This window comes from Camelus dromedarius, chromosome 9 (assembly GCF_036321535.1).
Source record: "Camelus dromedarius isolate mCamDro1 chromosome 9, mCamDro1.pat, whole genome shotgun sequence".
Taxonomy (NCBI): Eukaryota; Metazoa; Chordata; class Mammalia; order Artiodactyla; family Camelidae; genus Camelus; species Camelus dromedarius.
In genome coordinates this window covers 24,693,347-24,717,816 of record NC_087444.1, presented here as the reverse complement: position 1 = coordinate 24,717,816, position 24,470 = coordinate 24,693,347, and the positions used below count along the sequence as shown (strand labels likewise).

Genomic DNA, 24,470 nt, shown 5'->3' with positions numbered 1-24,470 from the left:
CACTCACTCATTCACTCACTCATTCACTCATTCATTCACTCACTCACGCATTCACTCACTCACTCATTCACTCACTCACTCACGCATTCACTCATTCACCAGGCAACTAGTGCCTGGGGCCCATTCTACTGCGGTCATTACAACTAGGAATGAAGATCCTGTAGATGAGTCTCAGAGAGTTCTTCGTTTGACTCCACATTTGTCAAGAGAGCAAAAATGAAAGAAAATCAAAACATGCCTGTCATTTTTTGGCCGTCTGCAATTCATTAGTAGAATATTCTGAACAGCTTCATGGGTAGGTGTCTGGGTTTTGTCCTGTTTTGTCCTGTTCTGCTGTGCTTTAATAACTTTAGCAAACTCACTTCCTTGAAGGTATTTTTCTTACATCTAACAGCTTTATTGAGACATAATTCACATACCACACAACCCACCCATTTAAAATAGACAATTCAGTGGCTCTTAGTATATTCATAAAGCTGTGCAACCATCACCAGGTTCAATTTTAGAGCATTCTCATTGCCCCAGAAAGCAATCTACTGTCCTTATCCATCACCTCCATTCTGCCTTCCCTCTGCTGTGGCAACCACTCATCTTTCTACTAATCTACTATTAATCTACTTTCTGCTTCTATGGATTTGCCTCACCTGGGTATTTTATATGAATGGAGTCATACAATATGTGACTTTCTTAAGGTTCTTGGTCCCTTGGTAGAAAGACATGAATGTGGGAACATATGCTGCTTACTGTCTCAAGAAAAGACACATCCATCAATTTTTTTCCTCAACTTTATGAAAGTTTCAAGTGCACAGAAATATTGAAGGACTGTTACAGCAAGCACCCATTCACCCATCACCTAGATTCTCCCATTTCATTCCACTTGCTGAATCACAAACCTACCCACCTACCCCATGGGCCACCACCTTAGTGGTGGGTGCTCAAGGAAGCAACTTCCAACCTTCCCACATCGAGAAGGAAAAATACCCAGCTTTGCAAAATAAAATGTCAATGTAGGAGATTTTAAAAGCCAAGAATGTTAGCAAATTGACGTTAGAGGCTCTGACAGTCAAAATTATGTTCAAAGGATAAAGAAGATTTGGAATAACTTTCCAAGAAAGCATGCATTCAGGGCGTGAGGCCCAAGGATTGACCCAATTTGGAAATGACATATCTCTTGAAAGGACCAGCTGGCAGCCTGGCTCAGCAGTCCACACTGGGAGAACCAGTGAACCACATGGTTTTAGGAGATGACAGCCTTTTCCTGTGTCTGTGATTTTTTGTGATTCCAGCGCTAAGTGTCAATTTTGACTCATGCATTTGAAGGGAAGGTGCTTTTCTTTTTCTCTTGCGTATCAGAAGCTTTTTAGAAACATGACTGTACCCAGAGCCCCAGCTCCTCCCAGGAGTAGGAGCCTGGCATCACGTGCTCAGAGTGGGCATGGTGTTTGAGGAGGGGTCAGGACACCGGGCAGGCTCTGGGACCACACACCACTCACTCTCTGCCTCCCAACCCACCCTTGACCTCGGGGTGAACATCCTTTGTGCCACCTGTGAGCCTGGGGAGAAGGTGCCTGTGTGTGAGTAGTGTGACTCAAGAAAGGTTGGCTGACACTGGGCTGTGTGTGTGTGTGTGTTTTGTGAAGACGCATTTAATTTGTGTTGCTATGAAGTGAGAAGAAAAAGTCTTGGCAAACAGTTCAATAGTTCCTGCCAATAAGTGCAAGGTAATTCTTTTTAATGAGAGAACTAGCCTTGATATAAACCATGTTAAGGCTTCTATTGGAACAGGAATTCAAAATGTTCATCTTGGTAATTTATTCATCAGTCACCAGTGTCTACCAAATGCCAGCAGAAGCCTGGGGAGAAGAGAAAGCAAAGATTAAATAAGATGTGTCTCCTGGACCTCAAAGAACACTGTCCAAAATGGAGAAAATGCACAATTATGACATGTCATTTTTATTGTATGTACACTTATGATTAGATTGGGCTGTATGAAACTGCTGATGTGATGGGTTTTGACCAGTAAAAATGGCAATGTCATGATTCAACCTAATATTTATATAGTATTGCATTAGCTTGCTAGGGCTGCCACAACCAAATACCACAGACTGGGGGCCTTTAACAAGACACACTTACTTGTCACAGTTTTGGAAGCTGAAGTCCATGAGCAAGGTTCTGGACAATTCAGTTTCTAGTGAGAGCCTTTTTCGTGATTTGAAGATGGCCACCTGTGTTCCCCTGTGGCCTTTCCTCCCTGCGTACATGGTTGGGGGAGTGTGAGTGGGGATCGATCTCAGATGTCTCCTTCTTCTTATAAGGACACTAACGCTGTCAAATCAGGGCCCCACCCTTGTGACCTCAGTTAGCCTTTATTACTTTCCTAAAGGTTCCATCTCCAAATTCAGCCACACTACAAGTTAGGGCTTCAACATATGAGTTATGGGGGCGGTGAGGGCACAAACATTCAACCCATAACAAGTATGTAATGAATATATTATATATGTGTATGTACACCATATAGAGTGTTAAATATCATATATAATATAATACAGGTATATTTTTGTAGACACCATTTGCATAATATACCATCTATGGCAGTAAGATTGCACAGAGAAGAGAAACAGTGACTTTGTCAAGAGGGAAATGGAGGTGTAGGGATGCAAAAGAAGACGTCTTTATCTTACTAGTTTTTTACTGAAAAAAACAAAACTTATTGCAAAAGGACCAGAGGCTCATGGTAGAAATTTTAACAAATCTGATAAGCAAAAATAAAAAAAGGGGTAGCTCCCACTAGCCAGACACAGGCACAACTACTCTAAAGCCAAGGTCAGTCAGTGAGGCATCATAGCTCAGAGTGTGGGCACTGGAGCTGGACGGCTCCATGACCTACCAGCTGTGTGACCTGGAGCCAAGGACTGAGCCTCTCTGTGCCTCAGTGCCCTCATCTGTACAATACGGCAATAATCCCAACACCATGAGCATGTTGGTTGTGAGAATTAAATGAGTTGACACACGTAAAACACTTAGGAAGTTTCTGGCACAAAGCAAGTGCTCAATAAATATTATCTTCTATTTTATTATCACTGTCTTCATCATTGTCATGATTCTTAATGTGGTCACCACCAGCATTCCCTACTGAGATATTTTCTCAGCCAGGTTGGCAGATGGGTTTGGGATTACGTGCCTAGATGAGTGATAAGAGGGACTGGGCATACAGGGTACAATGTGGGGAGGGATTTTGAAGCTGACCTTGGACTCACAAGGAAAGATGCCTTCATCAGTTACTGATGTTGGTGAGAAGGAGGCAGTGAGCACACCACGTGATTGCCTGTGGGCCTTCTCTGTTGTATATAGTAATAGGGAAGGTTTTGATCTGTCACCTTCATTTCAGGTACGTGGTCATCTCGCCATGCTGTGCCTGTCGTGACTTTGAGCATCTGCATAGAGTTTCATTATCTGGTAGACACTTATGGTAGACAATTACCTGGTACTCTGTAAATTTTTTCTGAAATAAACAGTGAAAGAAGAAACAGTCTTGTAGCTAGATAACTCTCCCAAGGAAGTTTGAGGAATGCTTTATCCTGAGGCGCTTTCTTGGATATTCAGAGTGTGAATCTGCATCTCCAAGGCTCTGAGAAGTCCTGCAAAAAAGGGGAAGCTTTGATTTTACTAGCCCAGCCTTCCCAAATTTTGGAAATTGCTCCCTTTATTTCTTTAGGCTAACTTATTAGAAAAGGAATTTCTAGAACAAAGAATATGTACAGTTTTTAGGGATTTTCATTTCTTTTATTCTAGCATGTTATTTCAGGAACTGATGAAATTGGACACAACTCCTCCTTCTGGGCTAAATTAAGTCTTACTTTTAATCACAAATGAAAAGTTCACGACACTGAAAGCATATGTGATATTCTTTCTAAACATTCGAACAATCAAGGCTAGTGCAAAGAATTGCCTGGGTTCTTTCTGAGTCTTCTGGGAAGTTAGTTTAGAAGAAGCTGATTTATCCAGAAAGCTTAAGTTTTCCTTTTCTAGAACTCAGACAGGAAAATACGTAAAATGAGTAAAACATCCCTCTTATGGACTATCTCAGAGGGTCATGAGAGATTTAAATGCTGCATGATGTGCAGGAGACCCTTGAGAAATGTCCATTGTAAATACTACTTTTGATATAAAACAAGGCTCAAAGTAAATGTTTTGGACGGGGCGGCTGCCCTTATATATTCTTGTATTCAATGCAGCCATACCAGCTTGTTTATGTATTCATAAACACTTGCTAAACTTGCACTACGAGCTGGGCCCTAACTAGTCCCTGAGGACATCAGTGAACAAGACCCCGTCTTCTTGTGGAACTTCCATTCCAGTGGAGAGATGGGCAATGAACAAGGAGATCAATACAGAGCCATGTGGCCAGGCTGACCGCAGGGTACAGCACATGCCAGTAGGAAAGCGAACAGCATGATGATACAGGGAGTCATTGGGAGAGGCTCCTTAGCTGAGCTGGTGAGGAGGGAGGTGACATTTGAACTGAAATCTGAAGGGTGATAATGAGCCAGCCAGGCAGAGAGCTGGGGACAGAACTCCTGGCAAAAACTGGCAGCTAAAACAAAGGCTAGGAGGATGGAGGGCTTCAAGTCTCGGGAGCAGGATGCATGGATGGTGGGGAGGCCAGAACGTGGCAACAGCTGATATCCTCAGCCCAGGCCCATCTTCCACCTGGCATGGCCCTTGCCCAGCAGGTGGGCTCAAGGATAAAGGCTCTGTGAGGGCGTAAGGGTGATCCCTGGGGACCAGGCTGCAGAGCCCTGGGCAGGCATGGGGGCTGGACCCTGGGCAAAGCTTAACTGAAACTCTTAAATAATTAGACCTGGGGAATGTGGACCTTCCCTGGGCATGGGGAATGTGAAAGACAGGCCCATGAGCAGCCACTGAGAACGGTACCCATCACACAGCCTAAACGTCAGCTGGTGGATGTTAGAGTGAAAAAAATCTCCATCTAGTAAGCCTGATAAGAGAATCCTGTCATCAGATCAGAAATGCACAAAAATAGGAAGGGCTTGTTCGAGGGCAAAGGGGAGACTGATGTCAAGAGTGGTGCCTTTACTTTTCACTATTTACAAACTCTGAGGTTTTCCAGGAAGAAGTGGCAGGTTCTCTAGAGCTGGACTTAGCAGGTATTGTTTCCCTCCTGGGAATATTTTTTGGCATGTGGGGAGCGGAGGTCTCAACGGCCCTAGGTGGATACGTGGGAGCCTGGAGTGATTTCTTAGGGCACGTCTGAGCATGGGGCTCAGAACCCCAGAGTCCTGCCTCCACGGCCTTTGTCCAGCTCATGTTCTCCAACTCACGACTCCTTCAGGAGCAGGTACCTCCAACAGCCTTTATCTCGAGAAGTAAGGGAGCAGAAAAGGGCTACTGACAATGAATTGATTTAAAATGGGGATGAAAAGAAATGTTTTTCTAAGTTTGTTTTAATCCCAGCCATAAGCTATTCTCAGAGTGAACACAGATGAACCAAGGAGTGTTTTGCTTTTGACATAACTTTTCCAACATCCCATGACAGCACACGCTACACTTCACATGCAACCTGCCTGGTTCCCAAGCCACCCCAGGGCTTCGTTGACTTTGCAGAGGGCCTCTCCTAGTCCGCTGCTCAAATCACCTTTCTTTTAAATTGAAGTATAGTCAGTTACAATGTGTCAATTCCTGGTGTACAGCATAATGTTTCAGTCATACATATACACACACATATTTGCTTTCATATTCTTTTTCATTAAAGGTTATTACAAGATATTGAATATAGTTCCCTGTGCTATACAGAAGAAATTTGTTTTTTATCTGTTTTATATATAGTAGTTAGTATTTGCAAATCTCAAACTCCCAATTTATCCCTTCCCATCCTCTTTCCCCCCGGTAAACATTAAGTTTGTTTACTGTGTCTGTGAGTCTGTTTTGTAGATAAATTCATTAGTGTTTTTTTTTTAAGATTCCACGCATGAGTGATATCACATGATCTTTTTCTTTCTCTTTCTGGCTTACTTCACTTAGAATGATGATCTCCAGGTCCATCCATGTTGCTGCAAATGGCATGATTTTATTCTTTTTATGGCTGAGTAGTATTCCATTGTATAAATATACCACGGCTTCTTTATCCAGTCCTTTGTCGTTGGACATTTAGATTGCTTCCATGTGTTAGCTCTCTTTTTAGAGGCCCTGACAGACCCCATCTCCTCTCTCTTCTTCCATCGGTGACTGACTTCTCTCTGCTGCTTCCTCACTTGTCCTAGGTCTGCTTAGTCCAATATCAAGTTGAGCCTCCTCCTGGAACCCTGCATCTTCTATGAGGTTAACGTGGTACTCTGTGCTGGATTGCTGTGTATTTGGATGGTTCTAGCTTCTGAGAGGCCAACTCACTAAGCCTGTTGACCAGGGTTAAGCAGGGAGGGATGTTAGAGACAATTATAGACGTGGCCGGAGGTTCATTCACGATGTGGCCAGTACAATATTTGGATGAACCATCCCTGCCAGTCTTGTTCACGATTGCATTCTTGGACCCAGGAACACAGTGAAAGCAAGATGACTCTTCCTGGAATGAGCAAATCAGTGAACAAGTGGGTGAATATCATCACATGGAGGAAAGCATACGTTCTACCAACTTGTACCAAATGCCACATCATCCTGTTTACTTCCGCGTGAAGTTTCTAGTACATGGGAAAGTCACCCGACATGGACACACACACGTGGGAAATTTAACCCTGATGCTGACACCTAGGAGGAGCCAAGGAGCCAGTCTTCATCATTAATAATGAAATTAAAAATAATGATGATCATTAATAATGCAAGCCGTCTTGTGATTGCATTTTTAAAGCAGTGGTTCACGACTTTCACCAACACTGAGGGTGTTAACTCATGTTCTCACCTGGAGTTGACAGGTGTGTTCTTGGATTTCAGAAATCCGATACGTTTCTCAGGGCTCAGCCTGTTACTGAAAAGAGCCACATATGTAGTTACTATCTCGGGATCTCAGTTCCCTGACTTCTCTGACCCTGTTAAATTCATGGCTTTTCACATGGAATCTGTTTTGCTAGATTTTCCTGTATTTCTTTGAGGTCATTTTGGCCTGAGGCAATAATGAGTGGACCTGTAAAGACATCTATAAGCGGGGCTGAGGGGACTTTGCTTCCTTTTTTTTTTTTTTTTTTTTTTTCAAAAACAGCTGCGTTCATGTCAGTTTCAAAGGCAGGTGTGAGGCCTCATCAATCATCTTCAGAAATAAGTGTGCAAAGTGGGGATGGGACTCTGACTGGGAAGAGCCTGATCCCAAAGTCATGTCACAGGCACAAAAGGTCCTATCGCAGCCTTTGTAAGAACACCCACAGCAAATTACAACGCAGGATTAATGCCCTCAAACAAGAGAGCAGGAGTGACCTTTGCTGGGGGAAGCGAGGAGCAGACTTGCCTTGCCTGGAACAGGTAGGGAACTGGTGTTTGGAGGTGATGAGTGTGACCCCAGAAAGTAGCTGGTGCCGGGAAATGTTGCTTTCCCTCTGTATGGCAGGAAGGCTTCGTGCACGCAGGGCTAACACTGAGGACCAGTCAGGAGTCGACAGGAAAGGGGTTTTCTGCAGGCACATCTCTGACTCATGATAATCTCATCAAGGTCAGTAGCACGATCGCTGGGGCCCCACCCCTTTCTGTCCCACTAGTGAGAGCAAGCAGTGACTAAGAGTGACTATTTTCTAGAGTAAGTCATCCTCAGACCTCAGTTACCATGGATCTCTCCATCACAATGGAGTAGTTTATCCCAGTGGTCAGTCTCTAAGTTTGACCTAGAAGTGGCAATATGAGCCTTCCAATAAAAGAACAGTTTAAGCCAATATTATTTGAGAATTTCTAGTGATAAAAATATTAAATTCATGCACACATGCTGTATTTTATTAAACCTTTCTCAAATGTGTATGAATTTTTATAAACAGAAGTAGGGTTTTAAAAGAGTGTTATATCAATTTAATAGTTTGGGGATTTTTTTTTTAGGAAATGTTTTGTAGGTTCCAGCCCCATGTTCCTGAGTTAATCCTCTAAAGCCACCAACAGGACATAGCCCCAGGGTTTCCACTCCAAGTTTAATCATTGTGGGTAGATTAGTGGATCTCAAGCTTTGGTGAACCAGAATCCCCTGGAGAACTTGGTAAACATGAAAAGTCTCTGTCATACTGAGCAACCCAGTAACCCTGATACACCAAAACCAGAGAGCCAATGGCATAGAAAAATTACCAACCCTCATGGGCTACACTCAAGACAAACCAAAATACAGACTACATTCAGGAGACAGAGAGATCTGCACTGGAACCACAGTTCTGCTGCTTGATAGCTACTAGCCTACTCTGAGCCTTTGTTTCCTCATCTGTAAAATGGGATGATAATATCTACCTCCCAGGCTCATTGGGTGATGGCACGCAGTAATGTACACACATCTTATGGCTCCTCCACGGTGAACAGTGAATGTGTGCTTCCAGTTCTAGATACAACAGAAAGCAAATGCTGAAAAACAGAAAAACTTTCCCTGCACATGATGTATTATGCAAGAGAATCTGCCTTTGCTGCCCTCATCACCAGTGTAATTAAACAGCCAATCGTGCAATTGCTAATTAACATCCTCTCTCCCTGCTGGAGTGTAAGTTCCAACAAACCAGAGACTCCACGGCTGCACACCCAGCACCACGCTTAGGCAGAGCCTTGGAGATGCAGTCAGGAGTTTGGATTTTATTCTGTGCCCACTGGGAAGTCATTGGAGGATTCTAAGCAGGGACTCAGAGGACAGGAAATATAAATTGAAAACAGTCAATTTTCAATTAGCTGCTTTTTGAAGAATTGACTAAAGCAAGTAGAATAGAAGCAAAGAATCAGGGTCATTGAAGTGGGCCAAGCCAAAGATAATCCTTAGGTGTCTCACCTCCTACTTCCTATGACAGACCAGGGATGATGGATTATACCAAACCTACCTTGGTCCACTGAAGCGGGGGAAGTGCCCCCCTTAGGTCAGGCTGTGCATGGTTTGTCGTTATGATGGGGGTCAGAATGTCTGTAAGGAACCAATCAAGCTTTGGCCATCAGAAGATGGCAGCTGCTGAGAGAGTGTAATGGTCAGAATTATAATCTGGGGGCACCTCACACAGGATGACCCCGGGATTCCACCGGGAGCTCTGGGATGCCTGGGAAGGGCCTACAGATGTTAAGAGCCTCCCCCAATCCCCGTCCCATGGAAGGTCACAGAGACAACCCCATGCTAAGCTGGGCAAGCTCTATCTACATCTCCCCAACCCACTCGTTGGCCAGCTCTTCCTGTCCACGTCTGCTGGTTGTGGCATCTCTCCGGCCTGGGGAAGTCCTTCCTCTTACCAAGACTGCTCTGGTTCCCTAGGAGAGGGAAAGGACGCTATCTGCCAGCTCTTCACAAACCCTGTGATGGCCTGTGCCGCCTCACTGAACCAGGATCCTGGAATCCACTGGTCCTTCAGTCTCTGTATGTCTTGTCAGAAGATTTGAGATACCCCCTCTCCTTTGTACTCAGAGCCATAGCTCCATGAGCTATTTTAAAACACTGTATTTCCTTCTGCTGCAAATGCCTTTAATTCTTTTTTTTTTTAATAAAATGGTTGATGTAAATCACCCAAGCAGGTATTCCATCTAACACAGGGGCTGGAATGAAGTGAGGAACTGAGCACACACTGCCTGTTTCCCTTCTGCCTTGTGGTTTTACACAGTTGTTTGCTTCCCTCAGTGGGAACAGAAAACCAATCCGTACTTCCCCATTCCTGGATTTCATTTTCCAGGTTTTCGTAATCTTTCCTATCCTTCCTGACTCCTCTTTGAGAGTGAGCTGCAGTTAGACTCATATGTCAGTCTAAGAAAACCCACGCTCCCCACAATACGTGGTATCACCCAGGGTATTTCTGATGGTTCCCCCATCAGACTTTGTTCGAGATCAGCGTTCCTCTTCCTGCTGTGCAATTACAAAGCCCTGAGGATCTTGGACTGGCTTCTATGGCACCAACCCCAACCCATATCCCTTCCCCAAGGGAATCCATGCTACCAGTTTGTGAATAGATACCCAGGCCTTTCTTTATGCATTTATATATATTCTAATACGTCCAAAGACCAAAAGGCATCAGAAAGATATTCAAATGGATAATGAGTCAACACAATTTATTAAGTGGCTTAACTTTTCCAAACAATCCAACAGGCCATCTACATTAAAAAGTAAATTTCCAGAGGGGGAGGGAAATAGTTCAGTGGTAGAGCACATGCTTAGCATGTACGAGATCCTGGGTTCAATCCCTAGTACCTCTATTTAAAAAGTAAAAAAGTAAATTTCCAAACATGTGTATGTATATAATTATACATAAAGTATCTATCTATATAGATCCATCGATCTCTAGGTAATACATGGGTGCATAGACACATACATGTGTGTGTATTAGGTACTTACTACATTAGGTATCTCTACCTACCTCTGTATCTGTCTATCATGTATAACTTGCCCATTTCTAGAGCTCCCTTGTATGGCCGTGATCCACTTGGCTGTGCCAGCTCTAACAACACAGTGTTAGAGACTAAAATGTAACACTGTAACATTGTTAAGTCTAAAATGAAAGCCAGGCTGTGCTACATCATGAGTTTTGGTGTCTATGCTGAACAAACATGGATCCTCTTTGCGGCAGAAAGTGAACCCAAGTAGCTTGCAGGTGGCATTTGTCAAAGTCTTGAGTCTCTCTCCTTCCCACCCCTTCCAGGTCGACACCAGGCCCCAGGGCTTCTGAACTGGCAGCTCCCTTCCCTGCTCTGCCAAGGCCCCACAGCAGTAAGCCCGCTTCCCAGGAGAGATGCAGGCAGTGAGCCTGGTTAGATGCCCCCACCCCGCCTCCTCACCGCCCCGATCCGCTAATCAGCCGACCCTGAGTCCTCCGAACTGACACCTGGAAGAGGTTGATCCTTGGCGCACACACAAGCAGCTCCTGTGAAGTTCCTTACAGATTGAAATGAGTCCAGGTTTTAATTTGATTTTTCTTTCCCAATAACCAGTAAAGTTCACATTACAGATAAACTGCCTGGAAATTTCAATTTAATAAGGCATATGCAGTTTTCAGGCCCAGAAGCACAGAAAACATCTTGCATGCCTGTATTTTTTACACTGAAATGTTATTAAAAAGACAGCTTTGAAAATTCAGAAACTTACATAGAGTACCCAGCCAATCGGTGCAAAGGGCTGATTTGACCAAAGGGCCCATTGGCCAGGAGGTGGAAGTGCAGGCTGGTTGACTGGTGTTGAGCCGGTTTCCCCTTTGGGATGGAAATCTCCGGGGTTGGGGAGGATCATACCTACATTCGGGGAATTCCATGCAGTTCTTAGTTTGGAGGGTGTGGGTGAAGTGAAACCCAGTGCTGGGCACTTGGGGATGCTCAGTAAATGGAATGACCTTGTCCTACTCTCTCCATGATTCTGAGTCAAAGCAGCAAGACGGACATTAAGGAGATCTGGGGCATGCACCTACCTCCTCATGGTCTCCAATGGAAGAGGCGCTAAATAAAATATATCAACTCATAGAGGGAAACAGAGGGCCCAGCAGAAATGCAATTAAATAGAACAGCTATGGAGACCTGATTATTTTTTTCAGGGGGGAGAAAGAAGCAGTGGGATGTTATCTTGCAAAACCACACAAGCTCTTGCTTTCACTGGGAATGTGATGGGTACAGGCCTAACCCCTTCAGCACTGTTCTAGGAGACAGCTGCTTTTTTTTTTTAATTGAAGTACTGAAGTGTTGTGTCAATTTCTGGTGTACAGCATAGTAGGTCAGTCATACATATATGTACATATATTCATTTTCATGTTCTTTTCCATTATAGGTTACTACAAGATATTGAATATAGTTCCCTGTGCTATACAGTAGTAACTTGTCATTTATCTATTTTAAATATAGTAGTTAGTATCTGCAAATCTCTAACTCCCAATTTATCCCTTCCCACCCCCCTCCCCTGCCCTGGTAACCATAAGTTTGTTTTCTATGTCTGTGAGTTGATTTCTGTTTTGTAAATAAGTTCATTTGTCCTTTTTTTCAGATTCCACATGTAAGTGATATATCATATGGTATTCTTTCTCTTTCTGGCTTACTTCACTTAGAATAACGGTCTCCAGGTTCATCCATGTTGCTATAAATGGCGTGATTTTATTATTTTTTATGGCTGAGTAGTATTCCGTTGTAGAAATATACCACAGCCTCTTTATCCAGTCATCTATCGATGGACATTTAGGTTGCTTCTATGTATTGGCTATTGTAAACAGTGCTGCTTTGAACATTGTGATGTACGTATCTTTTTGAATTAGACTTCCCTCCGGATATATGCCCCAAAGTGGGATTGCTAGATCATATGGTCAGTCTATTTTTAGTTTTTTGAGGAATCTCTATACTGTTTTCCATAACAGCTGCACCAAACTACAGTCCCACCAGCAGTGTAGGAGGGCTCCCTTTCCTCCACAGCCTCTCCAGCATTTATTGTTCGTGGACTTTCTGGTGATGGCCATTCTGACTGGTATGAGGTAATACCTCACTGTAGTTTTGATTTGCATTTCTCTGATAATTAGCAATATTGAGCATTTTTTCATGTGCCTATTGGCCATTTGTGTGTCTTCATTGGAGAATTGCTTGTTTAGATCTTCTGTCCATTTTTGGATTGGGTTGGGTTTTTTTTATTACTAAGTTGTATGAGCCATTTATATATTCTGGAAATTAAGCCCTTGTCACTCTCATCTTTTGCAAATATTTTTTCCTATTCCATAGGTTGTCTTTTTGTTTTGCTTATGGTTTCCTTTGCTTTGCAAAAGCTTATAAGTTTAATTAGATCCCATTTGTTTATTTTTGCTTTTATTTCTATTGCCTGGGTAGACTGCCCTAGGAGAACATTGCCAAGATTATATTCAGCTGCATGTAAATCAATGAAATTAGAATACTCTCTCACACCATGCACAAAAATAAACTCAAAATGGCTTGAAGACTTAAACATAAGACAAGACACTATAAACCTCTTAGAAGAAAACATAGGCAAAACATTATCTGACATAGATCTTAGAAGACAGCTTCTAAGTTAACATCTGTAAGCTTTTTACTGAATATTCCTTATAGAAGAAGCAACCATGTTCATTGTACTGCAAAACCGTAGCATTGTAAGACCAAAAAAATGATAGGAGAACCAAAGAGCATTTGAAAAGCTAGATTACTTAATTCCATTTTTATTTATAATCTAAACTCTGAGTAATCAGGGAATAAAACACAGTCCATTGAAATTTTTCATTATTTCAGATATGTTGAACTCTGCAAATCACTCCAGGACCAACTGTGAATTTGTTACCTAATAAGAGGGGAAACAAGTATCACCATTCTTTGCATTTTCCATTTCCATAATGGTTCCAACTGAAAAAGAAAGGATGCAGTACCACCTGCTGGGCGGCCACTGTGTGCCCAGCATCCCACCCACCCCGGGGATCCTGGATGGCCAGCACCCGCTCCTGGGCATAAACACACTGTATCCTGATTCAGGTCTGGTGCCTGGAATCCAACACACCTGTATTGAATTCCCGCTCTGCCCCTCCTGAGCTGTGCTGCTTTGGGCAAGTTGCTAAGCCTCTCTGAGTCTTGGTTATCTCATCTTTAAAACAGAGATGATACCAACTTCATCAGGTTGTTGTGAACCATAAAAATAAACATGGTGCTGCCGATGAATGGTTAGCACAGAGCCTGGCAGGTAAGCACGCGGTAGTAGAGCCAACTTTAACCTCATCCTGACATTGAGAAGCTTGGTGAAGGCAGCCAACCTCTAAGGGTTCATATGACGCTCTCAAAGGAATTTTAATCTATGCTTGTGCCCAGCAAGGACCTAGAGAAGGGAGTGACTAATTCTTCTAACTGGGAAACCCTTACAGTGTGATCATGGGGAGACATTGCAGCTGGGTCTCAGAAGATAGCATTTTGCCAGGTGGAAATGACTATCAAGTGAAAGACTGGTGTTTTTGAAGCAGTTCATTCTCATGAGTAATACGTTTCTCCTGTTTTTAAGAAATATGGAAATGTTCGTTGAAGTGTCAAGGGGGTGTGGGAAAACCTGTGTTAGCCTTGTTTTCTCTCCATCTGTTTCAGCTTCAAAAGCTTCTTTCCCCAGGGCTCAATGAGTCAGATGTTCCCAAAACATTCTGGGGAGACGGTGCAGATCACATCCAAAGAGGGCACCTTGGGCCTGACCCAGGGGACCACCAGCACACACATCAGCGACCTGACACTGACAGCCGCACGCATTCTCCGTGCTCTGCAAGGGGCACACACATAGCATCTGGCCTCTCTTTGCTCTCACCGCCACCCTCGAGGTCCCTGGGATTGTCCCACCCCACAGAGGAGGAAACGGAGGCACAGAGACTCACCTGCCCCAGATCACACAGTCAGAATCCAGGTCTCTTTCACTCCGAAATCTATGCTTTTAACTCCCGTGTGATGCTGACCATGTGTGTGATTGGGCAGAGCTAGAGTGGTTAAGAACAGGGCCCTGGCCCCCAGGCAAGCTCAAGTCTTAACATTGCTACACACTCACTGTTGACCTTGGCAAAGGCACTTATCTCTCCGGGGCTTTCTTGTTGTTTTGTTTTTGCACTAGAATAATATTTATCTTTTTCCTTGGCAGAAAGCCAAGTGCTACATTTTTTTAATTGAAGTATAGTCGGTTACAATGGGTCAATTTCTAAACAACTATATATGTATATAAGTGCTACATTTTTAAAAACAGAATATCCTACTTAAGATCTTTTTTTAAATATGTAAGTCTGTTCAAAATGACGAAAGTTCTGTGAAAACTAAGAAATCTACAGCCTGTAATTTAATCATAGGAAAAAATGAAGACAATGAAAAGATTTATAGCATCCAGCATCCTTCCAGTTTTCTCCTCCGTAAAGTGGGAGTAATAATATTATTGACCCCATGGGGCTGAGGCAAGTGCTTGAAGGAGCAGATTGGGAAGCTCTTAGAACAGCGCCCAGCACGAAGTAAACACTCAGTTGGACGTTGGATGCTGCTGTGTTGATCCGATGACTATTAAATGGGTGTTGTGCCGGGAAAGACCAGACCCGACGCTTCCAGGAAACATTTACAGCGCCCTCTCCCTGGTGTCCTTCTGCAGCCCCAGGTCTGCTCATCGGCATGCAGGATAAACCCTGAATCTGACTGGTGCACACAGAGGTGCTTGGGTCTGTTCACGTGGGACTGATATAAACCAGGGACTGATATAAACCAGCGTGACTCTCTATGAGTTAAAATGAGAGTACTCTGGTGGAGGGTCTTTTGGTGCCTCTCAGAAGCCCAAAGACATCCAGGGGTCGGTGCTGAGGCCGCAGCAGAGCGCAGGGGCCAGTGGAGGGTCACCCTCGCTGATGGTCAGGTTAAGACCGTGGATGCAATGCTGCCTGTGGTGGGCAGCCAGGCTGCTACCAGAAGTCTCCTGGAGGCTGCTCAGATGTTCATTCCCTTTGATAGCCCATGCTTCTTACTCCTCAGCTCCCCTTCCAGGACCCAGCTGACCACCCTTCTTTCAGTGACCGCAGCCTCCCTCAGGTGACAATCACGCAACTACCCAAGATTACCTCCAAGACAGGAAGGGACGAGGAACCCTGACGGCTCCCGGTCTCCCTGGCCACACGTTTGTGGACAGTCCCTTGGTCTCAGCTACACATGAGTGATCTGACTCCTTATACATAGAGGAACCCTAATTCTATTCTTGGAGCTCACCTTGTCTCAAAATTCAGGATGTACCTTCTGATAACCCACTAATAAATTAGCTGGAAAGTGGCTTAGGGTGGGCGTTCAGAACTCAGGGTCTGGAGTCACAACACCTGGGCCCATGTCCTGAAGCCAAATGTCCAAAAGAACTCTCACTGGGCTAAAATCAAGGTGTCAGCAGGGTGGTGCTCCCTCTGAAGGCTCTAGGGGAGGATCTTCCTTGGTCTCTTGCAGTTTCTGGTGGCTGTGTCACTCCCTTCTCTGCCTCTGTGGTCGTATGGCCTTCTCCTCTCAAATCTCTGCTTCCCTCTTACAAGGACATTTGTGATTGTATTTAGCCCCTTCCTCTCCCAGTCATCCAAAATACTCTCCTCATCTCAAGATCCTTAACTTAAGTTGACCTGCAAAGTTTTTAGCCATTTAATACCCACAGGTTCCCAGGATTAAGACGTGTACACCTCTTCCACTGTGAGACTAGGATGGTAATCTGACCCAAATCTTCATTTGGAAATTTGCAATCTTCTGGGTTAAATCTGTTTTTTTTTTAACTGAAGTACAGTCAGTTACAATGTGTTAATCTCTGGCGTACAGCACAATATCCCAGTCATGCATATATACATACATATATTCAGTTTCATATTCTTTTTCATTAAAAGTTATTATAAGATATTGAATATAGTTCCCTATGGTATAAAGGAGAAATTTGGTTTTTTAATCTATTTTTCTATATAGTGGTTAACATTTGCAAATCTTGAATACCCAAATTTATCCCTTCCCACCCCCTTCCCCCTGGTAACCATAGATTGTTAACTATGTCTGCGAGTCTGTTTCTGTTTTGTAGATGAGTTCATTAGTGTCCTCTTTTTTCTTTTCTTTTTTTTTTTAAGATCTCACATATGAGTGATATATGGTATTTTTCTTTCTCTTTCTGGCTTACTTCACTTAGAATGACAATCTCCATGTCCATCCGTGTAGCTGCAATGGCATTATTTTATTCTTTTTTATGGCTGAGTAGTATTCCATTGTATAAATATATCATAACTTCTTTATCCAGTCATCCGTGGATGGACATTTAGGTTGTTTCCATGTTTTGGCAATGGTGCATAGTGTTACTGTGAACATTGGGGTGCATGTTTCTTTTTGAATTAGAGTTCCCTCTGAATATATGCTCTTAAATCTGGTTTTAAACATTCTTAGAACCAAGCTGGCAGTATGAGGCAGAGATGGTCAACTTCAGGCCATCTCTACCAGACTGATAAGCTAAGAGTTCCCATGTTTCCTCACGGGCATGTATCCAAACATTGGTGGGGAGTGGCAGAAAAACACCAACAAGCATCTTTCTAGTTCAAGTATGAAAGTGGCTGGAGCACCAGTGATGTGTCACTGGGACAGTCCCACACTTCTCAAGCCACCCAGTAGAAAGAAATCTGAGTCATGGTCTGTTAGAGTCTCCTTGATAGCTAAGACTTTCACTTCTTACTTTATGCACCTTTATATTGTTTGAACTTTTTATGATAAGCATGTATTACTTTTACAACAACCTCAAAAATAATAATTCTAACATTTAAAAAGTCTTTGATGGTCTCCCGCTATTCAGAATCCAAACCCCTTATGACAGCGGTTCAGGTTCTTTGTCCAAACTCATTTACTTTCAGTTTCCCCTAGAGAAGCTGTGTTCCAACCACAACCATCTACCTCTCTAAATATTCATTCATTCAGCAACTATCTATTGAATGTTGTGTATGTGCTAAGCAATATTCTAGGAACTGAGGTCATGACAGTGAACATGCAGATATCCTTGCTCTCATGGAACTTACATTCTAGTGAATATCTCAGTTCCATATGTTAATTTCTATTGTTCTCTCTTCCCGATATGTCTGTCCTCTTATTCTCTGACAACATCCCCCCCATCCCTTCTGTCTTAGTTCAGATACTGCATCCTCCGTGAGGACCCCAGGGTTGCCCTCCGTCAGGGGTAATTACTTCTTCCTCCAGGCATCCGTGTGCCCTGCCTGTACCTTCCTGACAGTGCTTCTCCTACCTGGTCTGCATACAAGATGCATCCAAGGTATAAAAGAAACAGAAATGGACTTGGACTCAGGAGACAGGCTGTGAACTCTGTCTCTATGAGAGCTGGGCAGATAACAGCTCCTTCCTCCCAGGCTTGTTATGAGAAATAAAGGGGGAGCATGTCTAAAATATTTAACACAGAGAAGGCCCAGAGTTGATGGTCATTCATTACTTGCTGAATGAACAACTGTATTGTAATTATGTTTTGGGATTTGTATTAAAAATTATCTGGCAGCTAGCATGGGAGCTTGTACCAGCTTGTACCAGTGAACACTTCTTGAATCTATTTTGAATGTAACCTGACGTTATTTGGGGATTTTTTTTTCAGATATTCTGTTTACAAGGACCCAGCAGGCTGGCTGAATATCAACCCCATCAATGGGACTGTTGACACCACAGCTGTGCTGGACCGTGAGTCGCCATTTGTCCACGACAGTGTGTACACTGCCCTCTTCCTGGCAATCGACAGTGGTGAGTAATTTTTTAAATGTCATCAAGTTATAAATATATTTTTACATTTTTGCATTTCTTCTGACATACCTAGAGGTGTTCTTGGGAAGAATACAAATGTGTGAGGGCCGTAAACACACAGTGAGTCAGTAAAATCCCCAAGTCCTGGATTCTCGGCTGTTGTCTAGTTAAGAGGTCAGAGCAGTGAGCTCACTGTGCTCCATCTCAGGCAGATGCCAAGGCTGGGAAGCCACACTGATGTCACTCATCTTGATAGCATGTTGTCACCTACAGGGAGGGTTCTTTCACCTGACGCAAGTTGAAAGAAAGTCCCAGAGGACATCACCCATCCTGACAATTGAATTGTTCCCACAGCTTTTTCCCTCTTATGATCTATACCACAGAGAGATGTCAGGTCCCCTCAGCCAGTAGCTTCATACACAAAACAATTGTTGTTCATTCAAAAGCTAATAATGCAACATCCTCAAGCCAGACTCTGTTCCAGACCCTGGGGATACATAAGTGAAGAAACAAAAATGAGTGTCCTCATGCAGCTGAAACACACGTGGAGATAAGAAAGGACACTGAGTACGATACATGATATGCTTTTTGGAAAAAAGAGAAGACATACTATTTATATATGAAACAAGAGAAAAAGACAGCAAATGAAAGGATGCTGCAGGTTTAACCAGATAGCCCTGGAAAGCCTCACTGAAGAAGTCACATCTGAGTAAATGTGAAGAGGGTGGGGATGGGGTCCCTGAAGCTGTCTGGGGAGAGCCAGGTGGCTGAGGGGCTGGAACAGAGAGTGGTGGTATGTGAAGGGAGTGGGGATGTGGATGGTGTAGGGTCATGTGCACCGCATGAGACTGTTGGCCTCTACTTTGTATAAAATGGGACACTGTTGCCAAGTTCTGAGTGGAGTTCAAAGTGCCATGATCATTCTGCTGCTCTCTTGAGAGCAGACATAGAGGACAAGGGCAGAGGTAGGGAGACCTCTTAGGAGACTGATGATGATCTAGGAAAGATGGCAGCTTGGACCACTAATGGTAAGGGAGGGGATAAGAAGGGATCAGATTCTGGAGACAGTCTGTATATTTCAGACACAAAGCTAACAGGATTTGCCATCAGCTGAGATAGGAGGCTCAGAGTTGGTTTTCGTGTATGTTAAGCTGAGATGTCTGTTGTGTCAATTACATGAGGAGTTTTGCTCTCCCTATAATTCCTAAAATCCAGCTGTTCATAGCTGAAGATTCAGTTTTGAATCCTATATGTATATCAAAATGAATATTTATAGGTTCTTTATATGTGCCTTCATTACTCAATAGCAGGTGAACTAAGAATTCTCGGAGGCTGGGTACTTACATATAAACCAAGGAGGAGGGCACATCTCTAAGAAATGAGTGATCAGTGTGGCATACCTCAGGCAGAGTGGGCGTCGCAATGAAGTCAGCCTTGGATTTTGGCCTTGAAAGACTGGGAGGATTTGGATGAGTGGCAGGGTCAGCAGGTCAAGGTGCCTGAGAGCGAAGAGCAGAGGAATCAAATCCAAAAGGGAGTGTGGCACGGGAAGTAAGAAAAGGACAAAGAAAGTTTGCATCTACTGTGAGTAAATATGTTCAAATGTATTTGGATGTATACAGAAAAGTCATACCTTTGAAACATCTCAAAATGCAGACAGGGCATCTGATGGAGTGGGCACCTAAAGGATTCCCTAAGTTCTAGAGGAGGAAATTGATGTGATGAAATAGCACATGGACATTCATCAACAAAGAGCTGGACCAGACACTGGGCTTGGTCCTGGAGACTCAGAGATGAATGATACATTGTTCTTGTGCTCAGGGAGCTCATGAGTTACCTGGCAAGTTAGGCTAGTAAACAGAAGATGGCCGTAGAATGTCACAACTGTTCTAATGGAACTAAGCCCCCAGAGGACCCCCTCGTCCAGCCTCAGGGGTGGTCCCAGGACACTTCTTGGTTGAGGGGCTCTCTGAACCGAGTGATGGCAATGTAGCAAATAGTACAGTTATCACTCCCTTATGAAATAGTTCATGCAATTTTTCATCAAGAAAAAACTAGAACTGAAGAACACTTTTAACTTATGCCAGAAATAAGAGTCTTCTCTCCGGGTGTAACTGGGCAAGCTGCTTATAGACTCCGAACCTCAGTTTCTACTTCTGCAAAATGAGGAAATGAGGTGCTGTGCTCTCTACACTCTCCATCTAAAGCCATAGTAAGTGTTCAATAAATGTCAATCCCACCCCAGGGGGGTGTTACAGAAAGAAAAGAACCAAGAATGGTCCTCAAGAAATATACAGTTTGAATTCTACTTCTGGTCTAATTCTGTTAATACTAATATCAGATAAGGAAATGCAAAATCTGGTGTCACAGATGTTTCCAAAGGATAGAAATGTCCCTGAAGATGGAGTGGTAAATAAAAAACAGGTTGATAATAGTGTATAGAACCATCATTAGAGGTAATAATCTTGAACAAGGCCCAAAAGACTTAGAGCAAAAAGAACACACATTTTAAAAGAACTTATAAATCAAAGTAACTTTTGTTTAAAGGTTCCTTTTTGTCACTCACTGAAAACTTATCTCTATGCATTATGTTTAACCAGAAAAAACCAACACTTACCTATTAGATCCAAGTTAATAGTACTAACTGATGTCTCAGTATTATACAAGTAAGTAAGATTTTATTAATTTTATAGAAATTGGGTGTATTTGATGGAATACAAGAATCAGAATTTTTTTGCCATATAGCACACGGGAAGCTAAAGCAAAACAAATTGATTTTTCTCCAAACAAGGAGCTGCTCAGGAATTTATACCAAAACATGTCAGTAAAATATATGGCTTTGGGAACTTCCAGGGAGGATAAATAAACCAATGTCCCCATTGCAAAAACTAGAAAAACCTGGATAGATTACAAAAGCCTTTATTGTTAAGACATCAGAGAGCTACAGAAGCAGTGAAGCCTAAATCAATTAAAAACCAAAATATCAAAGAGGAAAGACCCATTCTACAAAGAGAGTAAGGCAGCCAGCCATTTTTTTCTCCCTTCAGACACTTTCGATTCTGGGTGAGGATCAGGCTTGAGCCAGGCAGAGGGCTCACGATGGAGAGAAATAAATGAGAACCCCTTGTAACAGTCATATGGATCTGGTGTGACAAAGTGAAAACTTGAGGGCCCTTAAACCCATGGTTGCTTTTCCCACGTGGACAAGTGTCTTTTAAAGGGCATGGTGAAATCTCCTGGGGTCTCATGGGAAACAAAAACCTACCTAAGCAAGCAAACTCACCTTAAGCATACAGCCATTCTCTCTTTAAGACATTTACCAGATGTTGATGATGTAAGGGGTTGGAGGATGGGATGGCAAATGCTACAGACTGAATGTCTGTGTCCCCTGAAAAATTCACATGTTGAAACTTAATCCCCAGTGTGCTGGTATTTGGAGGTAGGGACTCTGGGAGGTCCATGAGGATGGAAACCTTCATAAACGGGATTAATGTCCTTATAGAAGAGACCCCAGAGAGTTCCTTCACCCCTCTCACCACGTAAGGACACAGTGAAAAGACTATACTGGAAACTATGAATCACAACCAAGAGAAGTTTCTAATCCTGTGTAAATAGAGAACTATATCATGTTCAGAGACTCAATGCTATTGAAATGTCAGTTCTCTCTAAACTGACCGAAAGGATTCAATGCAATACAAAGCAAAACCCCAGATTTTGGTTGTGAGTGGAAGGGAAAGAAACAGATTATGAAATTCATATGGAAATACAAGGGGCTAAAAATAACCAAGGAAATCTTGAAGAATAAGTTAGAGGACTGACATTACCATATATCCAGGCCTATTAGAAAATTATAATAATTCAAACAGTGCAGTATTTGCTCAAAGACAGAAAAAAAAAAAAAAAACAACCAACGAAATAGAAGAGAGTTCAGAAACAGATCCACACACACAGAGTCCCTGATTATGACAAGAACAACATGGTAACACAGATGAGAAAGCATGGTCTTTTCAGTAAGCAGTGCTAGGGGAATTGGACACCCATATGAATAACATTATCCTGACCCCTCTCTTATACCGTATACAATCATCAGTTCTAAAAATGCCACAGATCAAAATCTGGGAGGTAAAATAATACATCTTTTAGAGAAAAACACATGAGGACATATTGATGTCCTTGACATAGGCCAAGATTTTTTTTAAAGAGGACTCAAAAGTACTAACCACAAAAGGGAAAAAAAAATAGATAGATTATATTAAAAGTAAGAACTTCAGTTCCACAGATTATACCATTAAGAATGTAAAAAGGTAACCCACATAGTAGAAGGTGTTTACAATACAAAGGAATCCTACAATCTGTATGCAAAAGACACCACTCAAAGAACAATGGGTAAAGCACTGGAACAGATGCTTCACAACAGAGGATACTCAAATGCCATGGACAGGTGAAGGGATGCTTAACTTCATTAATCAAGGAAATAAAAATTAAAGTATCCAAGAGAAATTAAAATACAAATTAATCAAGGAAGTACAATGAAATTCCATACTACAACACACCTACAAAATGACTAAACTGAAAAGATGGGAAATGCCATTATCAGCAAGGAGATGAAATAATTGAAACTCTCATATCCAGCTGGTAGACGAGTGAATTGGTGCAACCACTTCGGAAACTGAAAGTATCAAGTGAGGTTGAACATATATGGTTACCCTATGATCCAGGAATTACACGCCTGGATATACATCGAACAGAAATATGCGTATCTGTTCACCAAAACACAAGTGCCAGAATGTTAGTAGCAGGATTATTCCTGATAGCTGAGAATTGGAAACCAATCCAAATACCCAAGAAAAGTAGACTAAATAAATATACGTGGTACACTCACACACTTGAGTCTGTGTGGCACCAAGAATGAACCATCTGCAGCTTTTCACAACAACCTGGATCTTGCAAACATAATATTGAGTAAAAGAAGGCTGAAGCAGAAGACCACATGCTGAATGATTCCATTTATATCAAGGTCAGACACAGGCGAAACCAGTCCCCTTGCTTCGGGCTCACCTTGTGGATGAGTCGCTTCGTCCTGTGTGTATTGGACTACATGGGTGTGTTCAGATTGTGAAAATTCTTCAAGCTGTGTATTTATGGAAACATGAACATTTCTAAAATTCAATAAAACTTAACCAAAAAAAAATATATGACTAAACAGAGAGTGTGTCCCTGGTCCACTGTGCCTTCCCCGGGAGGTTGTAACCATTCATGCCATTCCTGAAGTATCTTTTTACCCTAGAGATAGACTCTCAGCTTCTTTTCATTCTAAGGAAGGACAGTCCCAGCTGCTGGGGGGCCAGTGCTGCCAGGAGAGGTGGGTGATAGGATGTCTGCAGAGAGAACACACACTCTACAGTTCCTGTAACACTTTACTAAAAGCAGAAGTCCCACCATCATAACCCGTACAGACAGCCCCACTTACTCATTTCAGGACAGTGGTATGGCAGCTCCAAAAGAGAAATTTTTTAGGTACCTCTTAGAGACTGGAGACTGTGAGATCAGAATGGAGGAATGTAAAAAGATAGGCAGAAACAGGGCTGGAAATCTGAGGTTAACAGAAATTTAAAAGTCTTTGGCCTGTTTGATTGAGGCCCCAAAGCGAATCTATACAGGTTTCGGAATCATGCTTCATAATAATATTGATAATGCCCAGGTTATAAATGATTTGGGGAGGAAAGGACACTAGTCACTGCCTACAGATGGAGCCTAGGTTGTAACCCAGAGAACACTCGAAGATGTACAAGGCACTTTTTACAAACTGTCATCAATGTTAATGAGCTATAAATTACCTAACAACATTGTTTTATTATAACGGAAATGCTTTTGTTTTGCTAAAGCAGAACCAGCTGTAGCTGAATGATTGGAAGAGTAAAGCCTTTAATTCTACAGATTAATAAGGTCTGACCTTTTGTGTTTGGCAAGCATTTTATCTTTAGAGATGAATATCATCATTTACCTTATGTGGTTCAGATTTTCTGAAAAGGTTAAGACAGTGCTTTCAGAGCACGGGAACGCCTTTATTAAGGACTTCAGCACACACAGAATTGCTGGCCTGTCTTAAGAAAGGGAAAAAT

General features: G+C 42.7%; 1 protein-coding gene across 2 annotated transcripts in view; it reads left to right on the top strand.

The window, feature by feature from the left end:
• The window catches only part of CDH13 (cadherin 13), a 1,287,194-nt gene that overhangs the window by 1,243,459 nt on the left and 19,265 nt on the right, over positions 1 to 24,470 (top strand). For both annotated transcript variants that reach the window (XM_064488932.1, XM_010980492.3), the window contains one exon: positions 18,206 to 18,348. In XM_064488932.1, the coding sequence (XP_064345002.1) occupies positions 18,206 to 18,348 (143 nt within the window). The remainder of the gene's footprint in view (positions 1 to 18,205; positions 18,349 to 24,470) is intronic.